Source organism: Ixodes scapularis, unplaced genomic scaffold (genome assembly GCF_016920785.2).
Source record: "Ixodes scapularis isolate PalLabHiFi unplaced genomic scaffold, ASM1692078v2 PGA_scaffold2__306_contigs__length_199485367, whole genome shotgun sequence".
In the NCBI taxonomy this organism is placed as follows: domain Eukaryota; kingdom Metazoa; phylum Arthropoda; class Arachnida; order Ixodida; family Ixodidae; genus Ixodes; species Ixodes scapularis.
The window spans coordinates 109,282,979-109,306,961 of record NW_024609857.1 but is presented as its reverse complement, the minus strand read 5'-3'; the positions used below and the strand labels follow the sequence as shown (position 1 = coordinate 109,306,961).

General features: G+C 46.3%; 1 protein-coding gene across 1 annotated transcript in view; it reads left to right on the top strand.

Moving 5' to 3' along the window:
• Window positions 1-23,983, top strand: part of LOC8029269 — a 289,994-nt gene that overhangs the window by 222,092 nt on the left and 43,919 nt on the right. Inside the window, exons 3-6 of the mRNA XM_042291990.1 lie at window positions 6,178-6,274; window positions 8,606-8,622; window positions 12,258-12,455; window positions 15,132-15,227. Of these exons, the coding sequence (XP_042147924.1) occupies window positions 6,178-6,274; window positions 8,606-8,622; window positions 12,258-12,455; window positions 15,132-15,227 (408 nt within the window). The remainder of the gene's footprint in view (window positions 1-6,177; window positions 6,275-8,605; window positions 8,623-12,257; window positions 12,456-15,131; window positions 15,228-23,983) is intronic.

Here is a 23,983-nt window from a genome sequence, read left to right as displayed (position 1 = left end):
CTTGAACCGCATTGTTGTAAGCGAACGTGACGTGTGGCGAAATTTCATTCAAAGTTTTGTACTCTTCGTCGACGTACATAAAGACCATGTCGTCGATGGTCTTGTTGAGCTCTTGATGGCCTGCAGTACAGCTCGAAATCAGCTGATGTGATCGTCAAAATCTCGAGAAAATACTACAACATCGTCGAGGTAGAAGAGGGAGCTCTGCCATTTCAGGCCAGCCAGCACCGTGTCGATGACTCGCTGGAAGGTGTCTGGTGCTGCGCAAAGTCCGAAAGGTATGACTTTAAACTCGTACAGCCCATCGGGCGTGACGACGGCAGTCGTTTCAAGGCCCCGTTCATCGGCTTCGATCTGTCAGGGCCTCTAAACTCGTCAAACACAAAGTTGTGGCCCAAGTTGACGAAGCGCACCGATTGGCCTGTCACGACGATGATCTCGCGCTTTTTTTCTCCTGCGTTCATTTGGCGCGCTCCGTGAACTTTTGGCTCCAACTTTGTGTTTGACGAGTTTAGGACCCTAGTAATCCACCTTCAAGTCCATCGACAAAAAGTAGTGAGAGTGGCGCAGACGGTTAAGAGTATCGTCGATACGGGGAGGGGGATAGACGTCCTTCTTTGTTACCGCGTTTAGTCGACGGTAGTCTACGCAGAATCTCGAGGTTCCGTCCTTCCTCTTTACCATGACGACTTGGGAAGCCCACAAACTGCTTGACCGCTAGATCATGTCATCCTCGAGCATTTCTTGAACCTGGTCTCGGATGACTTCTTTCTCTTTCGGGGAAACTCGGTACGGCGACTGGTGGACTGTGCGCCCATCGTCGTCTGTGTCGATGCGATGCTTCGCAACTGATGTTTAAAGCACTTTCGATAACGTCGCAAAACAGTCTTTAAATTCGGCAAGAAAGTCAATAATTTGCTGTCGTTTTGGAGCTCTGAGCTCGGGTTGAGAGGGCCGCCGTGCACTTGTGCTGCGTTGGCGAGAATTCCTCTAAGATTGCAGTGATTTCAGTTCGGCACCAGGGGTTCTCGGTGTGACCGACAGTGGTTCCCTTCGTAAGGCGTTGAGCTTCCTGTCGGAAGTTTGTTACAAGCACCGGGCTACGCTCATTATCAAGCTCCTTCACGCCCCTGGTGACGCCGATTCCTCTCCATGCCCCAAACAAGCGTCGAGTGGAGAGCGCGCGCTAAAAGTGATCACAGCGTACCTGGCGAGCTCGGAGTCTTCGCAAGCAGACGAATTCTCCATGACGCATTGGTTTTGCCTATCTCCGCGCAAGGCGACCAATGAAAAAAAAAGTGAAAGCCGTTTACAACTTCCTGTAACGCCGAATTGGAGCGCAGCTCTTGAGGAGGAGGAGTGGAGGGTATATTCCTCCTCCTCCCTCGTGATCATGCCTGCTAGTCCTCCTCGCCTCCCGCTCCCACTCCCTCTCCTCTACCACCTCCTCGTCCTTCAAGCTCCTCCCCCCCCTCGCCTCCGGCTCCTCGTCTCTCCTCCCCCCTCCTCCACCTTCGCACTGCTTTCCTCCTTGCCGCTCAAGCCGGACAATGAGGGGAGGAGGAGGAGAAGGAGGGGGAGGAGGGGGAGGAGGAAGAGGGGGAGGAGGAGGAGGGGAGGGGAGAAGGGGGAGGAGGAGGAGGGGAGGAGGAGGGGGAGAAGGAGAGGGAGGAGAGGGAGGGGCGCGGTTACGCCGACGCCGACGCCGACGGCGACGGCGACGCCGACGCCAACGGCGACGCCGACGCCAACGGCGACGCCGCTCAGGCTGGAAACGGGCCCCTAAGAGCTGCGCTCTAAAAAAAATATTGCCACTGGTATTCGCTCCTTTCAATGTTAAAAACTTAAAGACGTTTACTACCTCCTGTAACGCCGATTTAGAGCGCAGCTCTTGAGGAGGAGAAAGGGAGGGTACTGAGGGAGGGTATGCCCCTCATCCGTACCCTCTCCTCCTCCCCTCCTCCTTCTTTCACGCGCGAAACGCGCGTCATCACGCAACATTTCCGTGCGGTGCCGTAACGTCACCGTGACATTTCGTCACGGTGACGTTTCGTCACGATGACGAAACGTTGCGAGACTTTTCGGCGCGTTGCATAATGGGACGTTTCTTATAATGCACCGCGCGGTTACGCCGACGCCTAAGAGCTGCGCTCTAAACATAGGTGCCATCTCATGAGTGAAGGACATTTTCTTCTCGTGGGAAAGATGTTACAGCTTCCAGGTGCAATTTTAGGGCTGTTTAAAAAAAAAAAAACACTGTGTCGGAACTTATATAAGCCAAGCAAAACACGAAGGTACCTTCACCCTGTTTTTTGAAAAAATGGCAATGCACAAACATTTTAGAACATCGCTACGTTTCAACTTTAATGTTGTTTTCGATCAATTCGTTTTGTTGTTGCAGTTCTCATTTCTCACGAATGTTTTGGTTAAAACCGCTTGGCCGAATAGGCGAGCTGGCTAATCCCGTTAAGATCGACTCCAGATGAAGAAGCAAAATTCAATTTCGAACCACGTACGTTACTGCGATGTCAGTATGCTCTGGAACAAGTCGATTGTGCATATGCAAATCTGGCGCTATTACCGAAACTAATTAAAGAAGAGTTACAAAAAAAAAAAAGCAAACTACTCGCGCGTGCAAAAGAGAAAAAGAGGAGAGCGTCGTAGCGCAAATAAAGGTGTTTTCGGTCACGTTATATATGGTGCACAAATTGCGATTGTTAGCGGCGGGACGACGCACGTCTTCTGCAACCTCTACGATAAAGGCCGGCAACCGTTGGACGGTCCTGCAACCATTTCCATTCTTCAGTCTACTTTCTTTTCATCTTTGAGGCGACGCTACGCCGCCGCGTTCTTTCTTCTCCCTGCTTTTATGTTGTTGGATTTGCTTTTTTTTTTTTTTATTTTGTTTGACGTCGAATTATCGCGTAGATTGCTGTGACTTGTTTGGTCTAGTTTTTACTTTTTTTCCTTCGCTACTCCCTCCGGTTCGTCTGATACTCTATGGTCGGACATCTGGAGGGCCGCCAGCAATTTTTTTGTTATTGTCGTTGTTTGTTAGTTTTTTTCCACTGCCGTCTGCGATAACCTCCTTTTTTTCGCCTTCGTTTGAGTTTCTAATTTGTGATCTTCATATGTGCTTTTTGAAACTTGATAAATATACTAAAAAGTATAAGCTCGTTCTGCATTTCTGTTCGACTTATATTTGAGTACGCGGTCACGTCTGCTATGGGTCATCGTTTGTTGATCGACCGGCCGCCTTCGGGCATACACCAGCGCATACTTGGAGATGGCAGGCATGCCATGTGCTGCCTACCACTACAGAAACAAGTATTTGCGATGTGGTGGAAAATCCGCCTTCCGCTTCCCGAAAACCGAACTGACGTGAGTGATTAAGTTACTTCAAATTTAACTGGAAGAGCTGTCCAAGCCTGGCTTCAAAATCGACCCTGACGCCTCAACAGACGATTATGACAACTCCGCGGAGATGGGGGAGAAGTTGAAGGACGACAGACCAGATGCACAACCGAACACCCAATCCACTGTAGCCGGGTGGGCAGCCAGTCAAATCTTTCATCATGCTTACTAAGTCAAACTGCAATCCGAAACTTAGAACACCCCAAGAGACATTCTGTTGAGGAACAAAAAATAATCACATGCGAAAAGGACACCACCTTACGACTTCGCTCGACGCCTAGCCGGTAACATCAGCCGTGCCTTTGAAACATATTTCACTGATATATTGGACCAAACAAAAGTTCAGCTGAAGGCGCACTTGAGTGCGCTGAACGACACTCTAAATAAAGGCACGGTGTGCAAGAATTGCCTGGACACGTACGTCAACAAGTACTGGAATGTACTTTTGAACTGCTTCGTCAAGTGAGCAAACAAACAGCCGGCCAAGGTCACTGGGAAAAGAAATGCGAAAGCAAAAAAGGTCACACACTGCTAGCACGTGCGACTCTTATTTACCAGGCAGTGTGAGCTGGAACACAACGCCGCGAAAGCAAATAAACAAACGTGTAACGTCCAGCTAAAAAAAAAAAAAAAAATGAAGCTCCTTTTTTTCTATCAATTCGTTTTTTTTTTTTTTTTTTTTTTTTTTTTTTTTGTAGTTTAACATTGACGGCGGTTACACCGGCGCATTTTCACTGCTCCTACCGACACCCCGAGCGATCGTCGTCGTTGAAGGAGGTCTTCGCTGGGTGATTTGTATCTTTGTATCGTCTGCTAACTTCATGGTTTCATTCGCTGTTGTCCGCGATTGTTCCCCACTTCTTTTTATTTTTGTCGTAGTTTTATTCACCGTTGTCCGCGACTGTTCCCCACTTCTTTTTATTTTCGCCTGGGATGGAGACAATATCTTTTCTGCAAGGTTTGGAAAGTATTTGCACCGTCATTTTTCTCGTTACCTCTTTGTTTTTGTTATGTTGCAGAGGCTGGTGCGCTTGCTCTGGTATACATACCATGTTGTTTGCTCACGTTTTAATAATCACCTATTCAGGTAAGAAATTGGGACAACGCAGTTTGTAACGGATCAGCAGTAAGCTCTTACGACGTAGTTCGAGTAGCTAAACTTCTTTTTTTCGCTTCCCAGATGCGCTTCAATCACGGGTGATCCCCCGAGTGGCGTGAGACCGCTAAGTAAACTGCCCTCTTTTTTCTGCGCGCGTTGTTATTTGATTGTCGTTGCAGTTGCGATCAGTGTATTCCGCTTTGCAAGCGGACTGACCGCAATGAGTTGGTTCAGCTGTTGGGGTGACGAAACGTTGCTTTCAAAGCTCCAGGACGTTGCGTAGCCTATACTTTTCCATTGCGTCGTCTGCTTCCGTAGACCCCGAGTCCGCTAGAGGCGCCACTGCCACGTTCGCCACCGCTCCCATAGGTTTTCGGAGGAGTTTCCAATATTGGTGAAGCTATATCGTATTTGGTTACATTTTCGGGGAAACCGAACGTGATATTCAGATTCAAGAGAAAAAAATACATTAGAATCAACCTCTATTTCATTTTTTAAAGAAATGTGTTAGCTTCTCTTTTAAGTCAGACGTATTGTTTACAAATGACCAGCCCGACTGACAACACTGGGCAACCGAGACGACCAGAATGCTAAATGTATAGGCCTGTGCCGACGTTATTATATTAGCTCAGTTACGGAACTGCTCATAGACGCTGCATGCACGAGCAGTACCCCCCCCCCCCCCCTCACTCACCACGACTCGCCTCCCGTCGTTCGACGCGCCGGACGGCTGTTTCGAAGCGCAGAGTATAGATGGCGTTCCACCATACTCTATTGAAAACACAGTTCGTAAACGAAAATCTAGATGACGCTTCGAACAACGGGAGGCGGACTGAAGTGGGTGAGGGGGGGGTACCTCGCTTTCCCGGGAGTTCCACAACTGAGGTGATCTAGTAACGTTGGTCTGTGCCAGAGTAAAGACTGCTTTGTTACACACTAAACAGGCATTGGGGGCTAAAATGTCAACAAAGCACTGGTCAGAGCGACACGCTCAGGCCGAGAGATGCCTGAACGTTTGTACTTAAAAAAGAAATGTAAAAAATATCGGTGCTCTGACAACTTGCTTCTACACAGTGCAGGAACCTATTAGCGCCAAGATGTTTCGGTGGCGTTCCCTTATAGTTTCCGTTGGTGGTGTCAGGACAAGAATGTCAAGACAAGACAAAAATCTGACTTCTCATCATCACCTGTTATCTAAAAGTTCCGTGGTACGTTTAAAAATAACGATGGAAGCTTGGAATCATCACATTCTTAAACCAACATCGTCGCAGTTGACACCGACATTGCGCTGAATTCCGTCGATAAAAGAAAAAAATAATAAAAATGAAGACCTCACATTGAGCGTTTGACCAATCGCGAATTGCGACCACATCACCGCTTTTCGTTGCGCACGTCAATAATAGGCGTGTCCAGGAACCTATAGCTATCCGCCTCCGTGCGTGCTTTGCCCGCATATGTGTGATGCAACCTCACAATATCGTAGCAGCGAAATTTTAGAATTCTTCCTTTGAAACAACATGCTTTACTTTTTACTCTTTTCTCTGCACTGTTCCTTTCAACAAGGATTGTTCGTAAAACAATCCTTTTCGTCATTATTATGCAGATGCTGTTTCACGTGGGCAAGATCCTGGATACTGTTTTTGAGCCTCGCTTTTTTACTGCAGGCATCCACACAAAAAGTTATCGGCAAAACAACTGGCTCTACATCAGCAATGAAGACGAGCTGCTGGCATGGAGACAACACCTGAAGGGCCACTGTAGGTACCCAAACTGCGGTAACCTTGCCCCAAATTTGTAAATATTTGAAAAATTACTCATGTTTTGGACGCGTCTTGCAGCCACCTTTCAGAACCAAATTTAAGGCATTGCAAAACGCTTATCACTTTTCCCATAAGAAAATCTACTGATACGCACGTGGCGAGTGACTGCGTTATAGGAATTTCAAATTTAAGTTTTTTCTTGTATTGTGCTCACGCATAGAAGCCGTTTTACTTCTATTCAGCCTGAGTTCAGACACAGCCGATTCTACGAGTTGATGGGACCAGTTTGACAAAGCGCACCATCATGGTGTTCGTCATGTCTCTGTACGCGTTCTATCATTGCTGAACCAATCGTAAATAAAAAAAAAGCCCAGTGACTTGCACTTTTCACGCTGCTTGACTGGCCCCATTACCTGGGAGCGTCAGCTGCGTCTGGACCTGAACTGCAGCCAAGTATAGAAACGTCCCATGTGTTTGTTGTTCCAGTTTCCGCCCCTGAGTGTCATGTGCAGGTTTCTCCTTTCACGCATTAAAATAACATAGAAAAGCTATTCGAAATGTTCAACTGCTTGGCGGGGGCGTCCCTTTGTTTGAAAGGTTGGTGGCGACTGTCTTCTACCGCTATCACAATTCATGAGGACGGCTAAGAAACAATCTGGCAGAAGAAATATATTAACCACTGTGCACTAATTTAACTATTCCTTGCATTGGCGCACTACACTGCTGTCCTTTTCAAATTATTTTTTTTTATTTTCATATTCAGAAAATACTGGGGGTCATTCAAACTTCTTGAAGTAAAAGGAAGGAAGATTTATAAATTGAATAAACAACGTGCATGCAAAATATGAATAACACTCCAGAGTACCTCCGTTAGAAATATCCTTCGAAATTTAGGAAGATAAATGCAACAACTTTCAGAATAAGAAATAGGACACTGCGTTGTACCTAACACACACTGAAAAAAATTGTACCGCAAAAAAAATAAGCAAGCAGGGACAAAAGCAGGATGTTGTAAAAACCTACAATTATGAATATATAGCATATCTGTTAGAAGACATCAAATGTCATGTTACGAGAGAAATAAAATTTCCGATCAGGCTTATTATTCAGAAATTCCAAATCCTGCGTATATTTGAGAAAAAAAGTTCAAAAGGTAAAGAAATTTAAATGTTAAATGGAAGAAGAGAACATAAGTAGTTAATGTCGAGAGTTGGGCTAGTTGGTATTCGTTGATCATAATGTAAAAACAGCGCAAACAAACACCGACGAAGGAGAAGAAACACGCAGACGGTACAAGCGCTGCGTGTTTCTTCTCCTTCGTCCGTGTTTGGTTGCGCTGTTTTTACATTATGATCAACATAAGTAGTAAAAAATTCACTGTGAGCGCAGAGAAAAAAAAAAGCTTATATTTCTATTTCTGTGCCCCGATTGCCAGACTCAACCATGGTTGCTAGACTGCCGGCATCTCCAATCATTGCCGAACTCGCACAGTAGAAACGGCTCTGGTTAAACTAGGGCAAGATGAATTAATTTCCACTGTTCCCGGTCGTCGAATTTCGGAAGTCTGTTCCATAGGATGGCATGCCGAAACCACCCAATCCGGCATTTCACTGCACTGGCTCGTCCTGGGTTGTGTTATAGTTAGATAAATCTTAGGTCCAGATGCAGCTCACGCTACGAGCTAGTGGAACAAATCAAGCAGCATTAAATGCGCGAGTCACTGGGCCTTTTCTGTTGATGATTGGTTTAACGACAATAGAACACGGACAGAAACATTACAAACACGAAGATGATACGCTTTTCAGAACGCCTGATTGAACCCATCAGCTATACTTCGTTTCAGCTTCGGTCCGAGCGCGCCCGATCTTGATGAGCCGAATGGCCAATCAAATAACGAAAGAGGCCCAACGTCATGGCGTGCTCTCTGCAGTTGATAGGACCAGCCGGTATTCGCAGTTTCTCTATGTGTGCTCTTCCGCCGGCTTGTCCTATCAAGCGCAGAGAGCACGCCATGACGCTGCGTTTTTTTGCGCTGTTTGATTGGCCCTTCGGCTCATAACATCGGCCGCGCTTGGACCGAAGCTGAAACAAAGTATAGTAGCGTCGGCTACGTCTGGGCTTGGTGAAACAAAGTATGGCTAAAGTTACGCGTCTACAACCGAGATTCCAATCGCTACTTGCTGAATAGTCTAACTGCCAGCTGTGTGTGTATTCGCACATTAAAGTTGACTCTCTGAAGAGCACATAGATTGTTCCAAAAACGGAGATCTGTGTATTGAATCACCCATCACCCATAACCAACCAATGGTCATATTTTATTTCAAGCCTCCAGAAGAAGGACGAGAAAAGGTGAGCACCCAATTCACCAATCAGTGATTACGAGCGAAAATAGAGGGCTTACAGAGCAAAATAATTTTAGAACGGGCAGCTGTTTAGAATCATTCTTATTTCACCTGTCATGCCAACGCCAAGTGGCTAGTAAACTTCCAAAATCCAACTAGTAAAGTGCATATTTAGACAGAACAAAGGGGCACGATAATACTTATAAAGAAGTCCTATCACATTTTTTTATTTGTTTTAGTCAATTAAAACGCCGTAATTACAGCGTTTGGATAATTAAAATTTTATTTATGAATTTCTTACCATTTCATGTCTGTTTCTATCGCACGTACGCCTACAAGACCCTCTAAACAATGTCTTGACCTTTAAGAAAAAAATTAATTTCCCTGTCGCTGTATTCGCGCCTTGAACCACATACGCTTCCATTCAGTTTTATTCATAAAAAGACATGTTTTCATAAAATAAGCACTGGTACCATCGAAACCAGATGCATCCTAAGCAGAAGCACACACGCGCCACTGTTGTCTTACTATTATCTGATAACCATATGTTCGCAACCAAATACACACTCTAAAAAGAAAAAAAAACTGTGAGCTCACTTTTTTGCTGAGCAGGGAGACGTTCAGGTCGCGGAGAACAGTGGAGAGATCCCAGCGTATAGGCCAGCACGCCGGCCCTGGCGTCATGCAGCTGTGGTGGCGCTGTCGACGGCACTGCGCATGCGCAAACGCTTCACGTCACTCAAATTCGGTTTCTGCGCACGCGCAGTGCGCACACCTGGTGTGGGCAAACGTGGGCTTGTTTGTAAAAGCGTGCTGGCCTATAGACGCTTTACACAGGCACCAGATTACATCCGCAACTTGCTGACCTTCTCTTGTCTTACCGAGGTGCCGAGCCACTGAAGTGGGCGTTGAGGAGCCTCCGCAAGGGCCTATGCTGGGGAGGACACAGTAGAATCTAAAATGGCCATACCATCTCCGGCTGTTGTAATGATGGAGTAAAGTTAACGAAATCAGAGGAAACAAAACCTGAAAATCGGTTATGACGGCGCCCATGAAAGCAGCTACAAAGCGTCTATAGCCAACCGGTAACGGCCAGGCGGCGCCAGCAGGGTGAGAGCGCACGGTTATACCCTGTCTCGTTGTAACTTGGTAAAGGGTAAACGATAATCCCCACATTGCGTGCCGGCGGCTTCGAAATGCGCGACGTACGCGAGCGCAACGCACACATATTGGAGCATGACGCAGCGAAAAGCCTGATACTTCTCTGGAGTTGAGGCGCGCTCCGGTGATAGGCAGTCACGTTCCGATTGGCCCGCCAGGGCCGTAGCTTCCGCTCTACTGGCACGTTACACAATCACGGCGTCTTAGGATACCCAGTATTTCTTGCTTCAGACACTAGGCTCAGCGGCGCCCCCAGAGCACGTTTGAACAATGCAGCCGCCACTCCCAGGGTACCCAATATTTCTTGTTTCACTCGCTAGATGGGGCTAAACCAAACAGCATAGCAGGTTGCCTATAGCAAAGCTCAGAATACAATTAGACCTGAAAATTTTGATGTCAGCAGGGACAATGAGCATGACGCTTCGCTATTTCACTGTCCCGGTGCGCATGGAATTTTTCATATCGTATTCAGAGCGTCCTCACTTGCTGGGGTCTTTCTGTTGTCCACCCTGACAGGCTGTTCCGCGTCTTGCAAAAAAAAAATTATGCACACTAAATTTTTCTCTTTTTTTTTTACCTAAACCGGCGTTTTTTTGTTGTTGTTTTTTTTTGTTTTTTCTCTTCGTTTTTTGTTTTTTTTTTAGCTAGGAGGTAAGTGCAAAGTTGGGAGATCGATGTCACTAAAGCATGGTCACAGAAGTGATGTCATACAAATAACACCGCAGCGCCGACCGATTTGCGTCGCCGCGCAGTGCTTGCTGCCGAGAACCGCGCAGTGCGCACGCGCGTACCTTTAATGTGATGCCGTTCTTTAGCTACCCTCCGAATTTCTTGGTCTTTCTGGCCTCCTAACGTGGAGTAGGTATGCGCAGTAGACCATTTCATCTCATATTCTCACACTCCACATTCGCACCCTCTTTAAAGGACCTGGCGACCTTGACGTCGTCCTAGAGGTCGTCCTTGACGTCGTCTCCTTGGGCATCGTCCTCGACGTCGCCCTTGAGGTTGTCCTAGAGGTCGTCCTTGAGGTCGTCTTCCTATGGGTCGTCTTAGACGTCGCCCTACACGTCGTCCTTGAGGTTGTCCTAGGTATCGCCTTAGAGGTACTCCTAGAAGTCGTCCTAGACGTCGTATTTGACGTCGTCCTCTAGGAAGGCATCCTCGACGTCGTCTTAGACGTCATCCTTAAGGTTGTCCTAGACGAATGCTATCGAAATTCATAGACAACTATAGATATATAGTGGTTTCTTCAGCAATTTCTTATGTGCTGGCTTGCTCGTTTGCTTGCTTCAACGCGAGGCGCTTCTGTCCGATTGAAACGGCGATAGACACCGTGATTCCACAGTCTTCTCTCATCGCTTTGGAAAGCGGCCGAGCGGCCCAGCTCGCGTCCTCTGCAGCACGCGAGTCTCAAACGCGACTCGGCCCGAAGCGTTAACACCCCCCCCCCCCTCCCTTTTCAATTCTTGTGCCACCCACACGTAGTTCTATGGAAATTTATGCACCATATCCCACCTATGCACCGACTAATTTTTTAAGAGTGCAGGTAATACAAGAAAATAATGGCAGAATAAGACATCTTGAAAATAGATCGTCTTGGAAGCACCGTAATATTTTTTTCTCCGTATCCGCCGGCGCTTGAAACTGAAAAGTATGGGGAACATGCTCTTACCTCTAAACTTTCACAAGGTAGTGACGTCTGAATAGAACCTGAATATTTGCAGGACTTATACTATGAATTCATTTCGTTCAACAAAAACCCAAATCGACCTTCTCTTTCTTCTTACCAGTGAAAGGACTGGTCCTGTGTGCCGTCACGAATTGAGGTTCAGAAGCGCTTCGGTGCCCACTCTTTGATCTGAACTTGAACAAGAATCTAGATGGTTTTTTGTTTTTTTTTTGCTCTCTGTTACGTCCACTCTTCCTCACTGTCACCTGAGCGCAGTTGGAGCGACGCGGTACTCGTATCCAACTTGTGGGCTGGATTTGCCAGACGTGGCTGTGCAGCGCGGAAACTTCGGATTAAAAAGGCAAAGCTTTGCGAAGGAGAAAATAAAGAATAGTAATCTCGATTTTTTTTTTTTTTTCAGTTTCACAGGAACAATTTGTTTTCGGCTTCCTACCGTCACGTGCTAGATTTTTTCCTTTTAATTGATATCTTTGTGACGCGGCAAGTCAAAGACCTTCAGAAGCCCAATTCTGCGAGGGCACCTATGGCATTCGCTGGTTCACCGATTCTTCATGGGCCTTCCTTTTAAATGTCATTGTACTCCCGTGAAATAAGAGCATTAGAGATATACAGTTATAGCAACACCAAAGATCATTACTGCTCATGGCGCCTCTAAGAACAAAAACAAGACGATCCCAGACGGAAGCCACGTGGTAGCACAGCCATTCAAGTACTCTAGGATGCGCAACATTCGTGTACCTGACGATGTCCGCGCTTGCCCCTTTCCGGTTGGGGAACCCCCCTGGCGGCAGAGTCCACAAGCAGCATCCGGTCGGACTCGTCCCCTTCGTCGTCATCCTCTTCGTCGCCGAGTCCGAGCCGCGCGGACTCGCCGGACTCGACCGAGTCCGAGCGAGAGTTCCGCCGCCACTACGTCACCATCACCCACCGCATGATTCACAGGAAGGCCAGCGTCGAGATGTACCGGCGGGTCGCCCACCGTTGCTTCGGTAAGTTGGGACCGCCTAAACAAGGAGTCTGCTAGTTTCAAATTAACGGACATTTTCCGAACGCAAATAAAGCGTGCTGAAGCAGGCCAAGACGCCTCGGATGACAAGGCCGTGCTACTGAACATTCTACGTAGCCTGCCCGAGGCCAGAGCGGTGACACAGGAATGAAGACGTGTTGCGTCACCCTTCGGCTAGGACTCGCGTTTAATCAGTAAGAACGCGATCGAGTCGCAGCTGACTTCTGATGCAGCACTCGTGTCAAATCTGCGCCACGCGCTGTAGCCCTCAGTGAGTGACGTAGGAAGTCTATCTGTACGGCCTTGTTATGTGAGAGCTGTTGAGCAAGCGCTCCAAGCATATGCGGAGAAGAGCGCAGGGAGAGCAACGAGGTTATTTTACGTGTTTCTACGCCGTGGAAACCCGAGACGGAGGGCAAAACAAGATACCGGCACGACCTCAGCCTCGAGTTTCCAAAATGTTGAAATTTGTAAAGCTTGCCTCACGTTAATGTTTAGTTGTTGTTGTTGTTGTTGTTGTTGTTGTTTTTATTTTTTATTTGCACATGTTTACCTGCACTTGATTCGGTTTGCAAATCGGAGTAAAAATCCGAATTTACATTCGCAAATCCCGACCATTGCATGTGCCAAAAAACTGAAACCTCTTTAATACCGCATTCAATATAGTTGGGAACAGCCCGTTGTCGTCCTTTGGTGTACGTTTCAACCCTTGAACAATCTCCGGTTCATACTGGCAAAAATTAGGACTCCGTCTCTAAATTTTCGCAGAAATAGAGCGATACTGGAAGTCGTAGAGAACGCCGGCGTAGCAAAAAAGGCGAGCCAGAGTATTACAGCTCATATTATCCCGGGGTAGAGTCGTCGAAGATATGCAAACGAATTAAGCGTCGGTGCAAACAAGCTCGATAGCGCGTGACCGGCCTTTGGTATACTTCCATGGCAACAGGCGCATTTATTGTATCATACGCGTTTTTCTTTCCTGTCCTAACCACAGTGCTAATGCATCGATATATGTCAACTCCCTCGGTTGCCAAACTGTGGCTCTACTGTGTATTATCATAGTATTTTCATGCATGGGGTTTCTTACGAGGCTGCGGCTACAGTGGTGGGCACAGAATATGGCACACGTGTCTTAACAAGTTGGCGCTGACTTGATACATGCTTTCAGAGGCTGTACTCATTGATTGAGCCACAAATTAAGGCCAGTATTGCATGCTTGTAAAGTAGATAATATTACGCAGTGTTTCGAGCATGTAGCACAAGCTCTCAGGTTTTGTCTACATTGAAATGCGGTTCACCGTTCCGTACGCGTAACTTTAAATTATGTGGAATCAAGTGGCATCACGTTTCCTAATTTATATTTTGGTCATACCAGTGAACAGGCTGCAAAAAAAATCTAAAGAAAAAATTTTCGAGCAAGATTGACTACATGTAATTCCCACCAAAAAACTTTTTCGTATTTTTTTTTTAACTATTATACAGCATATTTTTGACCTACATCAAAGTGTTTCTCTCGTGAGCTTCTTCCGAATGTCGTCTACAATTGAGACAGTATACGGAGCTGCCTTCTTGGCTACTAGGACGTTAATATTTGCCTGGAGAATTTCGACAGTCCGCCAGAAAAAGACAGCCTACTCGAAGACCTTTGCAATACGCTTCTCTAATTGTATCATCCACGCGGAGGCTCATCTAACAGAGACGAAGAAAATAAAGGAAAATAAAAGAGGTGGGAGGGTGTCAAAGGAGGAATGGTTCGTATACGATCGATTCTGCGAGAGGGGCAAATCTAATTTGGCCACCCATATTCGCCGGCGTTGATGACGACGTCGCCTGTGTCAGCAGAAATTATCAGGTTTCCGGGGATGCGACCGATGTCTCTCAATCCCGAGTGAGAGCGGGCTGCCTGTCTGGGTGCCTGACGCGGCCCGCAGAAGAAGCGAGCGCTAGGAGGTACTACGTCTTCAAATTAGCGTCGCTGGGAATTATGTCAAATGTCGCGCGCTGGTGAGAAAGAGAGAGAGAGAAAGATAGTAAACAGACTGCTGGAACACATCGGGGCAAGTTTGGAACACGAAATTGTCGTCCGTTTTCGCTAACGGTTCGGGAGTGCAGGGGCCTCATGTGGCCTTATCCCATTTGTGCGAGAAACAACCGAAACTGCTCGCGGACATGGGAAGTGGGCGCCCACTTAACCTTATTGTAACCAACTGGCCAAAAACAAAAGATCCACCGGTAGATAGATAAAATTAAACAGAATAAAAACTCGTTCCAGAAATTTGGTGTTTGAGAACAATCCAATCGCTGTCGTGTCCTTTCTGAGCACTGACTTGAATCTACAAAAGTCGTATGACTTATTAGAACGTGATAAACCAACGCCACCAACAATCATCGAAGTTTCCTTTATTTTCATGAAACGTTATTGGATGACGCCGATTCAGCAATTGGGCTCCAGCCTATCACCGAGCGTCTTTCGACAAACTGATTGAACGCGAGGCCCATCCGAATGCTGTCACAGTGCTCGTGTCCAATTTGTCCGCACTCAATATCAGTATGATTACGTCTGAATTCTCGTGCACTGTATGGGATTTGATTAGTCTAAGTGGAATTGGTTACACCCGGCCCACGATTCCGGACTGACAAGAATGCGTTTCTTTTCTAGAGGCCACTAAAACGGTGAGGATCGAGAAGAGCAACGGCGAGTTCGGATTTCGAATCCACGGAAGTCGGCCGGTGGTGGTGTCTGCCATCGAAAAAGGTGAGCGACACCAGCAGCCGCCCTAGCCACGGGCCGGGCAAACTACCATTTATACAGCCTCTCACTAGAGTTTGTTGCAAGTTAATGGAAACAGGGCTATTCTTTGCCTCCAACCGACTATAGGTGGCCGGGTGCAGTGTTGTCGAATGAGGTATAGATACTTCCAAGAAAAGTTCTCCGGGCGCTGCCATTTTCAGACACTCACGACCTCTATCGGCCAGAAAGTTCTTCCGTCCTGGTCAGCGCGGCTCTCCTCCTGCGTGGTGAATTCGGAGTTCGCCGGCCTTTCTTTGCAGTTCTTACTTCCTTTGCCTATCCAGGCTGCTTTTTCGTCTCCCGCCTGTGGTTTCCACAGCGCTGCACGGAACCACTAAGATAGATCATAGGTTGCGTCCAGCACGGGTACGACCAGGCTAGTTTTTGTAAAACAAAATCTGAGGAATGGAGCTCGCGGGCTCTCACACCAAAAGTTGACCGTAAAACTTTCCAAATGTATTGACAATAAAGCGTAGACTCGTCTATGTGTTTGTGTTATCCCCTGAGTTACCACCATTTGCCCTTGCTTTTGTTCCGATTATTTGTTTTTATTTTATTTTGCGAGATGACAGGTTAGAGTCTGGGCTTATCGACTTGCGCAGTAGAGCTCTTCGATGCTCATGATATTGCCGCGCGCAGTGCCGGGAAAGCAACGCTCGGTCGCGGAGCTCTAGAAAGTTCTCGTTTATTCTTGTTCCGGACGTAACTTTCATCCTTTATTCCTGTTTTCTCGTTCTAGAAAGTGCCTCTTCATTCTCGCCCCGAGCGCGCGACGCTCGAGCCTTCTTTGCCGAATCTTCGAGATAGTGACGCACTCTAGATAAGAGGCCGCCTGCGACCTTGTCGAGTCAGTTTTCGCCTCAGCGTTCGATCTTGCTGCTTGGCCGCCTTCGACACCCGCGACGCTCTGCTGTGATCTTTCTTTTTTTCCTTTTATTTTTGGGCACAAGTTCGCCCCATTAAACGTTCAGTTTACTCAGTCATTCGCCGCCTCATCACTTGACATTCGTGCCAATATCAATAGCCGTTGTTGTCTATAAAGGATGTCCGCAACCAGACGGCGTATTGTTTAATTGTGATACTACCGACTGCAAAAAAAATAACGAAAAACGCCCATCTGACATAATTTGAGCGTATGTGATGCAACAATGGGGAACTAAAAAAAGGTGCCAGTATTCCACGGGAAGTGTTCCTCTTCGTGCCCTGAGTGCGGTGCGTGGGTTTTCTGTGGGACTTAGTAAGTTTGTTTATTTAGTGAAGCGAGCGACGCCCCTCGGAGTGATCACAAAAGAAGCCGAAGAGGATGTTCTTCATCAGTAGTTGAATTTTAAGCGTTCTCAATCACCTTTGCAGAGCCTTCCTAATTTTTGGATTCCGGAGTAATTTTGGATTATCTAATATAGCAACGCAAAACGTGCGGGTTAATTAATTTATTGAATCTTGGCGTTTACTTTCTCATTTGCGGGTTTTTGAATACTTGCTCTGTTTTAGAAAGTTATTTTTTTAGCACGGATGTAAAATTAGAGGCTCATTAAGCTGACTTCATAAAATGTACTGCCGTTTCAAAAACTATTTAAGACACTTTCGCCATTATTAGCTACTTCTTAAGGAAAAAACTAGGTTGTAAGGAAACAAACGCTGGAAATTTGTCGGCCAAGAAAGCAGTGGGCGAATAATGTATCAGGGGATTAATACGTTAACCAATTCATGTCAAAGCCCTAACTTGTATACCTGTTAAAAACGCAAAAATGTTGCAAAAACCGCTAGAATTTATGATTACAAAATGTATTTCGACCTAATATAACACAAATAGAAACCAAAAGCAGCGAGAGATCAGTACGCGAGAATTCCACCTATACAGGTGGCATTCTCAGTGTACGGCACTGACACAAATGAAGTGAGGAGCAATAGTCGCTATTTATGTCGGATGTCCTTGCAAAACACCTTGTCGGATACCGCGGATTGACGTTTACTTGATTTTTACGAAGACATTCGTGATAAATAGTGACCGAATGAACTCTCACGTCATTAGTGTCAACGCATATTGAGGAGGCCACTTGTATATGAAATAAAAAGTTCTTTTTTTCTTGTGTGTGTTTCACGTAAAGACGGCTTTTGTTTTCTCTTAACAAATAAACTTGAAAACCCATATATCCAAGATGTGCACCGCAGTGCACATCTTGCACTGCAAGCCTATTTCAAGCCATAAAATATAAAACGTCGATGCGAAACATTTTTTTAGGCATAAATGAGCGGATCACGATTGCGAGCTTTGGCGTAAAAGCATTACTAAACACCGTTGGCGCGATAAGCTCCGGACAAGGAATCTTCGGTCTCTATATTAAACGTATTTCCCGAAAGTACTTATAGCTTTACAAGCAAATCCAACTGACGGTACGTCTCATATGAGCGCATCTAGAGATAAATCGCAATGAAATACGAAATATGTTTGAAGTTGCGTGTTGACGGCCATTGTGATCATCGAGGAATAGACTCGCGCTATTGTTAGTCAATCATCACGCGAAGCCGCAGCTCCCTGAAGGTAGATTTTCGTATGGGTTCACGGCAATCATATAGCCCACATTATCTCGTCGTATTCTGATGTTTGTATTTCCATGAGCGCGATAATAAGTTCGTCCCAAACTAATGATCTTTCTAATCTATTCGCGAAACGATTTACCACGATTTTTCCTCAGAATTCGCGGGCATTCCGAGCGCTCTAAAGAATCAATTACGCCACTTTCGTGTTTTGCCTTTTTAAAAGAGTTTACGAAAGTTTCGAACGGATGAACAATGAGGAACACTATTTTCGCCGCATTTTTAATTACTAAAGAGTTTAGCATATTCGATGACGGGCTCCTAGAAGTTGTTGTTTTGTGTGTTTCTAGTTGGGGCGGATGTATCGTTAAGAAGCTCGAATTCTTAAACGCTTTTAGAATTTTGTTTCTCGTTTGTACGGGAGTAATTAATTACTCAACGTAAGATTAAAAAGGAGTTAGTAGGTTCGGGGCTGGAGCTCCTGATGTGTATACAACCGTAAGGATCAAAAAGGCCAAAACGAAAACTCACCCAATCTAAAAAAAAAAAGACAAGCACTTTTCAGGAACTTGCAAATTTGCTGGTAGAACAATCAGCTAGCACGCTTAATGGAAGAACCGTGCGGTAATGCTGCCGAAAACGCTCCGATTGAATGGAAGACTGATTCAGCCGATATCCCGCAATGCCGAGGATCCCCCATCAAGATAAGCGGCATCTCACCACAAAGACGGGCGTCATGGCGTTCTTGAGAACACAAACACCCTAAAAATCGTTGCGCGTCTACTTTCCCGCAGGACATGACAAAGCGAAAGAGCATGTCGACCTAAAATTGAAGTCTGCGATGTGACCCTGAAGGCTGGTTCACACATTGGCGTTTGAATCTGATTGCTGCCTTGCCTGTTACCGCACTGCAGCGCCATCTGTCGGCTAGCCGTGGACTACCATCCGATCTACTTCAATATTTTACAGTACTTGCGAGATAAAGTACACCCACCTTCTATGAGGAATTGTCTCTTGTAATGTTGTTAGAAGTATTTGAAGCACACGGTGAATGAATACGCCAAATATATGCAGAATGAAAGCATTCCATACTTATCTCTCGTGGTAAGCGATCATAAGCGGTTGCCCAACAGTCAATCTCCACGGTAATGCTAATCTTTGAACCTTCGGCATGACGTTTCAAGTGTTTGCTTGGAGCTAAGTTTAATGACGTGGACATCCTTTTTTTCGGTAAAAACGTGTATACAGTCTGGCCATTTGCCGACCACGCTCTGTTCATTGTAGCAATTGGCTCCTGGTCTGCTCTGTCAAATGTCACACACCCCTACTTCAAGAAACTATCTATTTTTCGCAACTTTGAAACACCTTTTAGAAAACAAAAAATGGTCCGCGTACACAACGTAAGGTCTTCAAAATACTTGCCGAGCTTATCCGGATGTGTCCTTCAAATCATTTGGCCTGGAACTCGTGGCCCTGTTTAGGATCTTGTGGCCGTTTCAGAAAGGCTCGTAGTCTGTTTTCGTAGTTTACGCTAAGAGAAAATTAAATGTACTGCAGAGCTCCTAATCGAGCTCCCCTTTCTCTCTCCCACCAATGCCTCATCCTAAGACAGAAGCATAGGGAGCGATTGAAGAAACGCAAATGAATGGAACGGCCTGGAGCAGTGTATGTGCGGGGAGATAAGAGCTCAGAAAGGAAAAGGAGTTGCCCGCCAAACATTACTGCGACAATCTTTCGAAAACCAGCAACGTTCTAAACGCAATACCGCATCCTTCCGAGACACCCGTAAAACCAATCATGAATCGATGCCGTCTTCTCCATTTTTCATTCAAACACTTGCCTCCATTTCGTCTCTCTTTTCTCTCTCTGTTTCCTTCTTTATCTCTCTCTATTTATCTATATATTCTCTCCCCCTCTGTCTCTTACGCATATTTGTATTTCTCTTGTTTTTATGATTTTCCTTATCGAGTCCTCTCCCAGTTTGCTTTTTTGTGTTTCTTCTGTCACTCTCTCTTCGCTGTTTTCATCCACAATATATATATAACCCAATATGCAGTTAGAATGTCGGGTCTAATCTCTCGCATAACTCATAACTTTGGCAATGTAACATGCGTACATCTGAAATGTAAAAACACCGAAAAAAGGAAAGGACTAAGACGAAGAGATACAACAAAAGGCCACTTGCGACTGTTGTTTATTCGGAAACTACATGCCCATTATAGGCCCCCGAAACCCTGTTGGTTATCAACGTGTCGGTGCAGGGCCTGTCTTAGGTCCCTTGTCTTTTTTTGGCGCTTTTATAATTCAAACTATGAACCAACTGGCACAACTATCCACTTTGATACATGCATCGTTTATTCTCAACCCTCATCAGATGTAGGCTAGAGTTTGGTTCCCAATGATTTATCTTTCTGATTTGCATAAAGCAGAACCATGACACGGCTAGAATTAACGTATAACCGTTCTGAACATATTACTGCGAATAATAGCCTTGATATTTTGGCGACGCGGGAAAATTTACAAATTCTGTTAATTATATTGTCTTCCTATTCATATTTTTGTTCTGTTTTTTACATACTAATCTGGAAAGTACATCACTAAAAAGGCGTCATGCTGTTTTTGGGCCACTCAAAATAAATGAATGAATGAATAATATGGAATTTCTTTCAGTGGGGCATCTGATACAGCACGTATAGAATCTTTGCAGCGACGTTTAGTTCCTAAGTCTAGGACAGATATTCTGGCCGAATGCATTTTTAAAATTACAAACGCCTACTGAACCTAAGCCAGGTGTGCAAGTTATATTCGTTAGAAGGATGTCACGCGATGTCGCTTTTTTGTGCGAAATAATTCACGGTGTTATAGGCTCTGAGCTTTTATGCACAGCGAACTTCAATGAACCTCCTCGTTTAAATAGCCGTGCTCTTACAATTTAGCTTTTAACCGATATATGTTATCACCTATAGGCTATAACCAGGACTAGTCATGTGTAAATGAGTTTGCGCATGTAACCTCGACATTTCTAGCAATTATGATAATTTTATCAGGCAACTGAGTGATATGCTTATGCTTTCTTAGAACTGAAGTTTTGCTTTGCTTGCATTTGTTTTATTCTGGTGTCTGGAACGCGTCTTCGACTGGTATGTTTAGCGTCCTATGCAGCCCACATATCAAAAGTGGTCCCGAAAAGGCAACAACTGACGTCACAGAAGCCGGAGTGTCATGCTGTTGCATGTCGCGATCCTGGCAGTTGGTCATGGAAATGCTAACGAGAAACTGAGAGTGGCACAGCCTAGCGTGAGTGTCACTGTCATCGCGGTGTCCCAATCTACATCCCTACTTGTGGCTGCCGAAGCTTCCGTGGGCTGCCACATTGCAGAGCGACCTGATGCAGAACAGTCGTCTGCCACAGCCACAACAAATCTTGAGACGCTGCCAGGATCGCGACTGGTGACAGCATGACACTTCTATGAGGTCATGAGGCGGAACTCGAGGGAAGAGTACCTATTTGGAAGCACTAAATACTCCTGTCGGAGACGCGTTCAAGGCACCATAGATTTTTTTTTATACTATATATATATATATATATATAGGATGCTGCAAGTCACCAGGCTCGATCTAAAATTGACCGTAAAAATTGACACCTGCACGTCGCAATCTAAACTTTTCGTCAAATGTGTATTTTACAGGTCGTTTTTTTCTTGTAAAATTACATAGCGTAGATCTCTCTGTAAAAAATAAGGCCAAGAAACTTGCCAGGGTCTACGGCGGGCAGCAAAGCAGACGACAGAGGATCAGTAGTGGGGTGTGTTTGGCGTTCGTATTGATAGATGGCGCTACCTCCTTATCGCGACGGCTCGGGATCACCGTGGTTTATTAAAATGAACATAATATTTCTGAAATGTACCTTAGGTTAAAAATAAATGCGGACAATAAAAAAAACGCGTCTGCATAACGACGGCGCTTTTGCTGCCAACGGATTCCGTCTGCGTGTCGTCTGCTTTCTTTCGCTGGTCGGCTGCACCTTCGGCGGCTGCTCTTTACGACATCTATCAATAGGAACGCCAAAAAATGAAAGCCGCTTACAACTCCCTGTAACGCCGAATTGGAGCGCAGCTCTTGAGGAGGAGGAGGGAAGGGCACTGGGGGGGGGTTAAACTAACCAGTGGGGGGTCACGTGACCTTGGGGGTCACGTGACCCCCAATGCCGATGATGTCATCACTGACGTCACTGATGACGTCATCAGTGACGATGACGATGCGGGTACCGATGACGTCATTAGTGACGTCACTGATGACTTCACCAGTGATGATGACGATGACGATGCGATTGTCGGTGACGTCATCAGTGACATCGCTGATGACGTCATCAGTGATGATGACGATGACGATGCGGATGCCGGTGACGACATCAGTGACGTCACTGATGACGTCATCAGTGATGATGACGATGACGATGACGATGCGGATGTCGGTAACGTCATCAGTGATGATGACGATGACGATGCGGATGCCGGTGACGTCATCAGTGATGATGACGATGACGATGTGGATGCCGGTGACATCAGTGATGATGACGATGACGATGTGGATGCCGGTGACGTCATCAGTGATGATGACGATGACGATGTGGATGCCGGTGACGTCATCAGTGATGATGACGATGACGATGTGGATTCCGGTGACGTCATCAGTGATGATGACGGTGGATGCCGGTGACGTCATCAGTGGTGATGACGATGACGATGCGGATGCCGGTGACGTCATCAGTGATGATGACGATGACGATGTGGATGCCGGTGACGTCATCAGTGATGACGATGACGATGTGGATGCCGATGACGTCATCAGTGATGATGACGATGACGATGTGGATGCCGGTGACGTCATCAGTGACGATGACGTCATCGGGGGGTCACGCGACATCGGCGGGGGTCACGTGACCTCGGGGGGTCACGTGACCTCGAGGAGGGGGTCACGTGACCTCAGGGGAGTCACGTGACTTCGGGGGGTCACGTGACCCCCACGAGGTCACGTGACCCCGGTGGGGGGGCTCGCGCGGTGCATTATGGGACATTTCCCATGATGCACCGCGCGGTTACGCCGACGGCGACGCCGACGGCGACGGCGACGGCGACGGCGACGCCGCTCAAGCCGGAAACGGGCCCCTAAGAGCTGCGCTCTAAAACACCCCGCTACTTGACTTGGTCGTCTGGGTCGTCGCCCGCCGTTGACTCTGGCAAGTTTCTTGGCCCTATTTTTACAGAAAGGGAGCGACGCTTTGTAATTTTACAAGAAAAAACCGACCTGTGAAATACACATTTGACGAAAAGTTTAGATTGCGACGTGCAGGCGTCGATTTTTACGGTTCATTTTAGATCGAGCCTGGTAACTTGGACCACCCTATATATATATAAGATGCACTTTCATATATTTATATATAAGGAAAAAACTGTTTCGTAGGACGACGAAAAGTATGTAAGAGATGAAATGTACTTCGAAGCATATAGTGAAGTTTTATCACAGATTTGTCGACGTTTCGGCCCGAGTCAGGCCCCCAATATATATATATATATATATATATATATATATATATATATTTATATATATATATTGAAGAAAATATAGCGTAGGATGCCGAAGACTATAAAGTAATGAAGCCGCACTTCGAAACGTTGTTGGAGTTTTAAAGCATTTAGTGAGCCGACGTTTCGGCCTGAAACAGGCCTTCTTCAAGACTGGTTGCCAGAGTCGGTTACAGAGTTGTTTTCGGTTTCCACACCCCGGCCACTTCACCTGTCAGATCACGTGTAAAAATGCCCAAGTAAAAGAGCCCAAGTAAAAAACAACCACTGCTCTACTCCCCCCCCCCCCTCCCCCCCCCCCCCCGCCCCCCCACTCCACGCACGGCCGCAGCAGACGCCGCCAGCCATCGGAGCCAACCAAAGGCCACGTCAGATTTCGTGACCCCAGGAACGTCACGTGCGGAGGGCGCAGTAACGTTCACATAGTTGGATCGGCCCAGATGGCCAGCAACGCACGCCGCGGAAGGACGCAAAGCCAAACAAAGCACAGTAAAAAAAGAAAAGGCAGGAATGTAATAAGCGCACACAGTAAATAACGCCAAAACGCATAGAAAAAACATAGAAAAAAACCCTGAATAGAGAAAGAAAGGTTGAAAT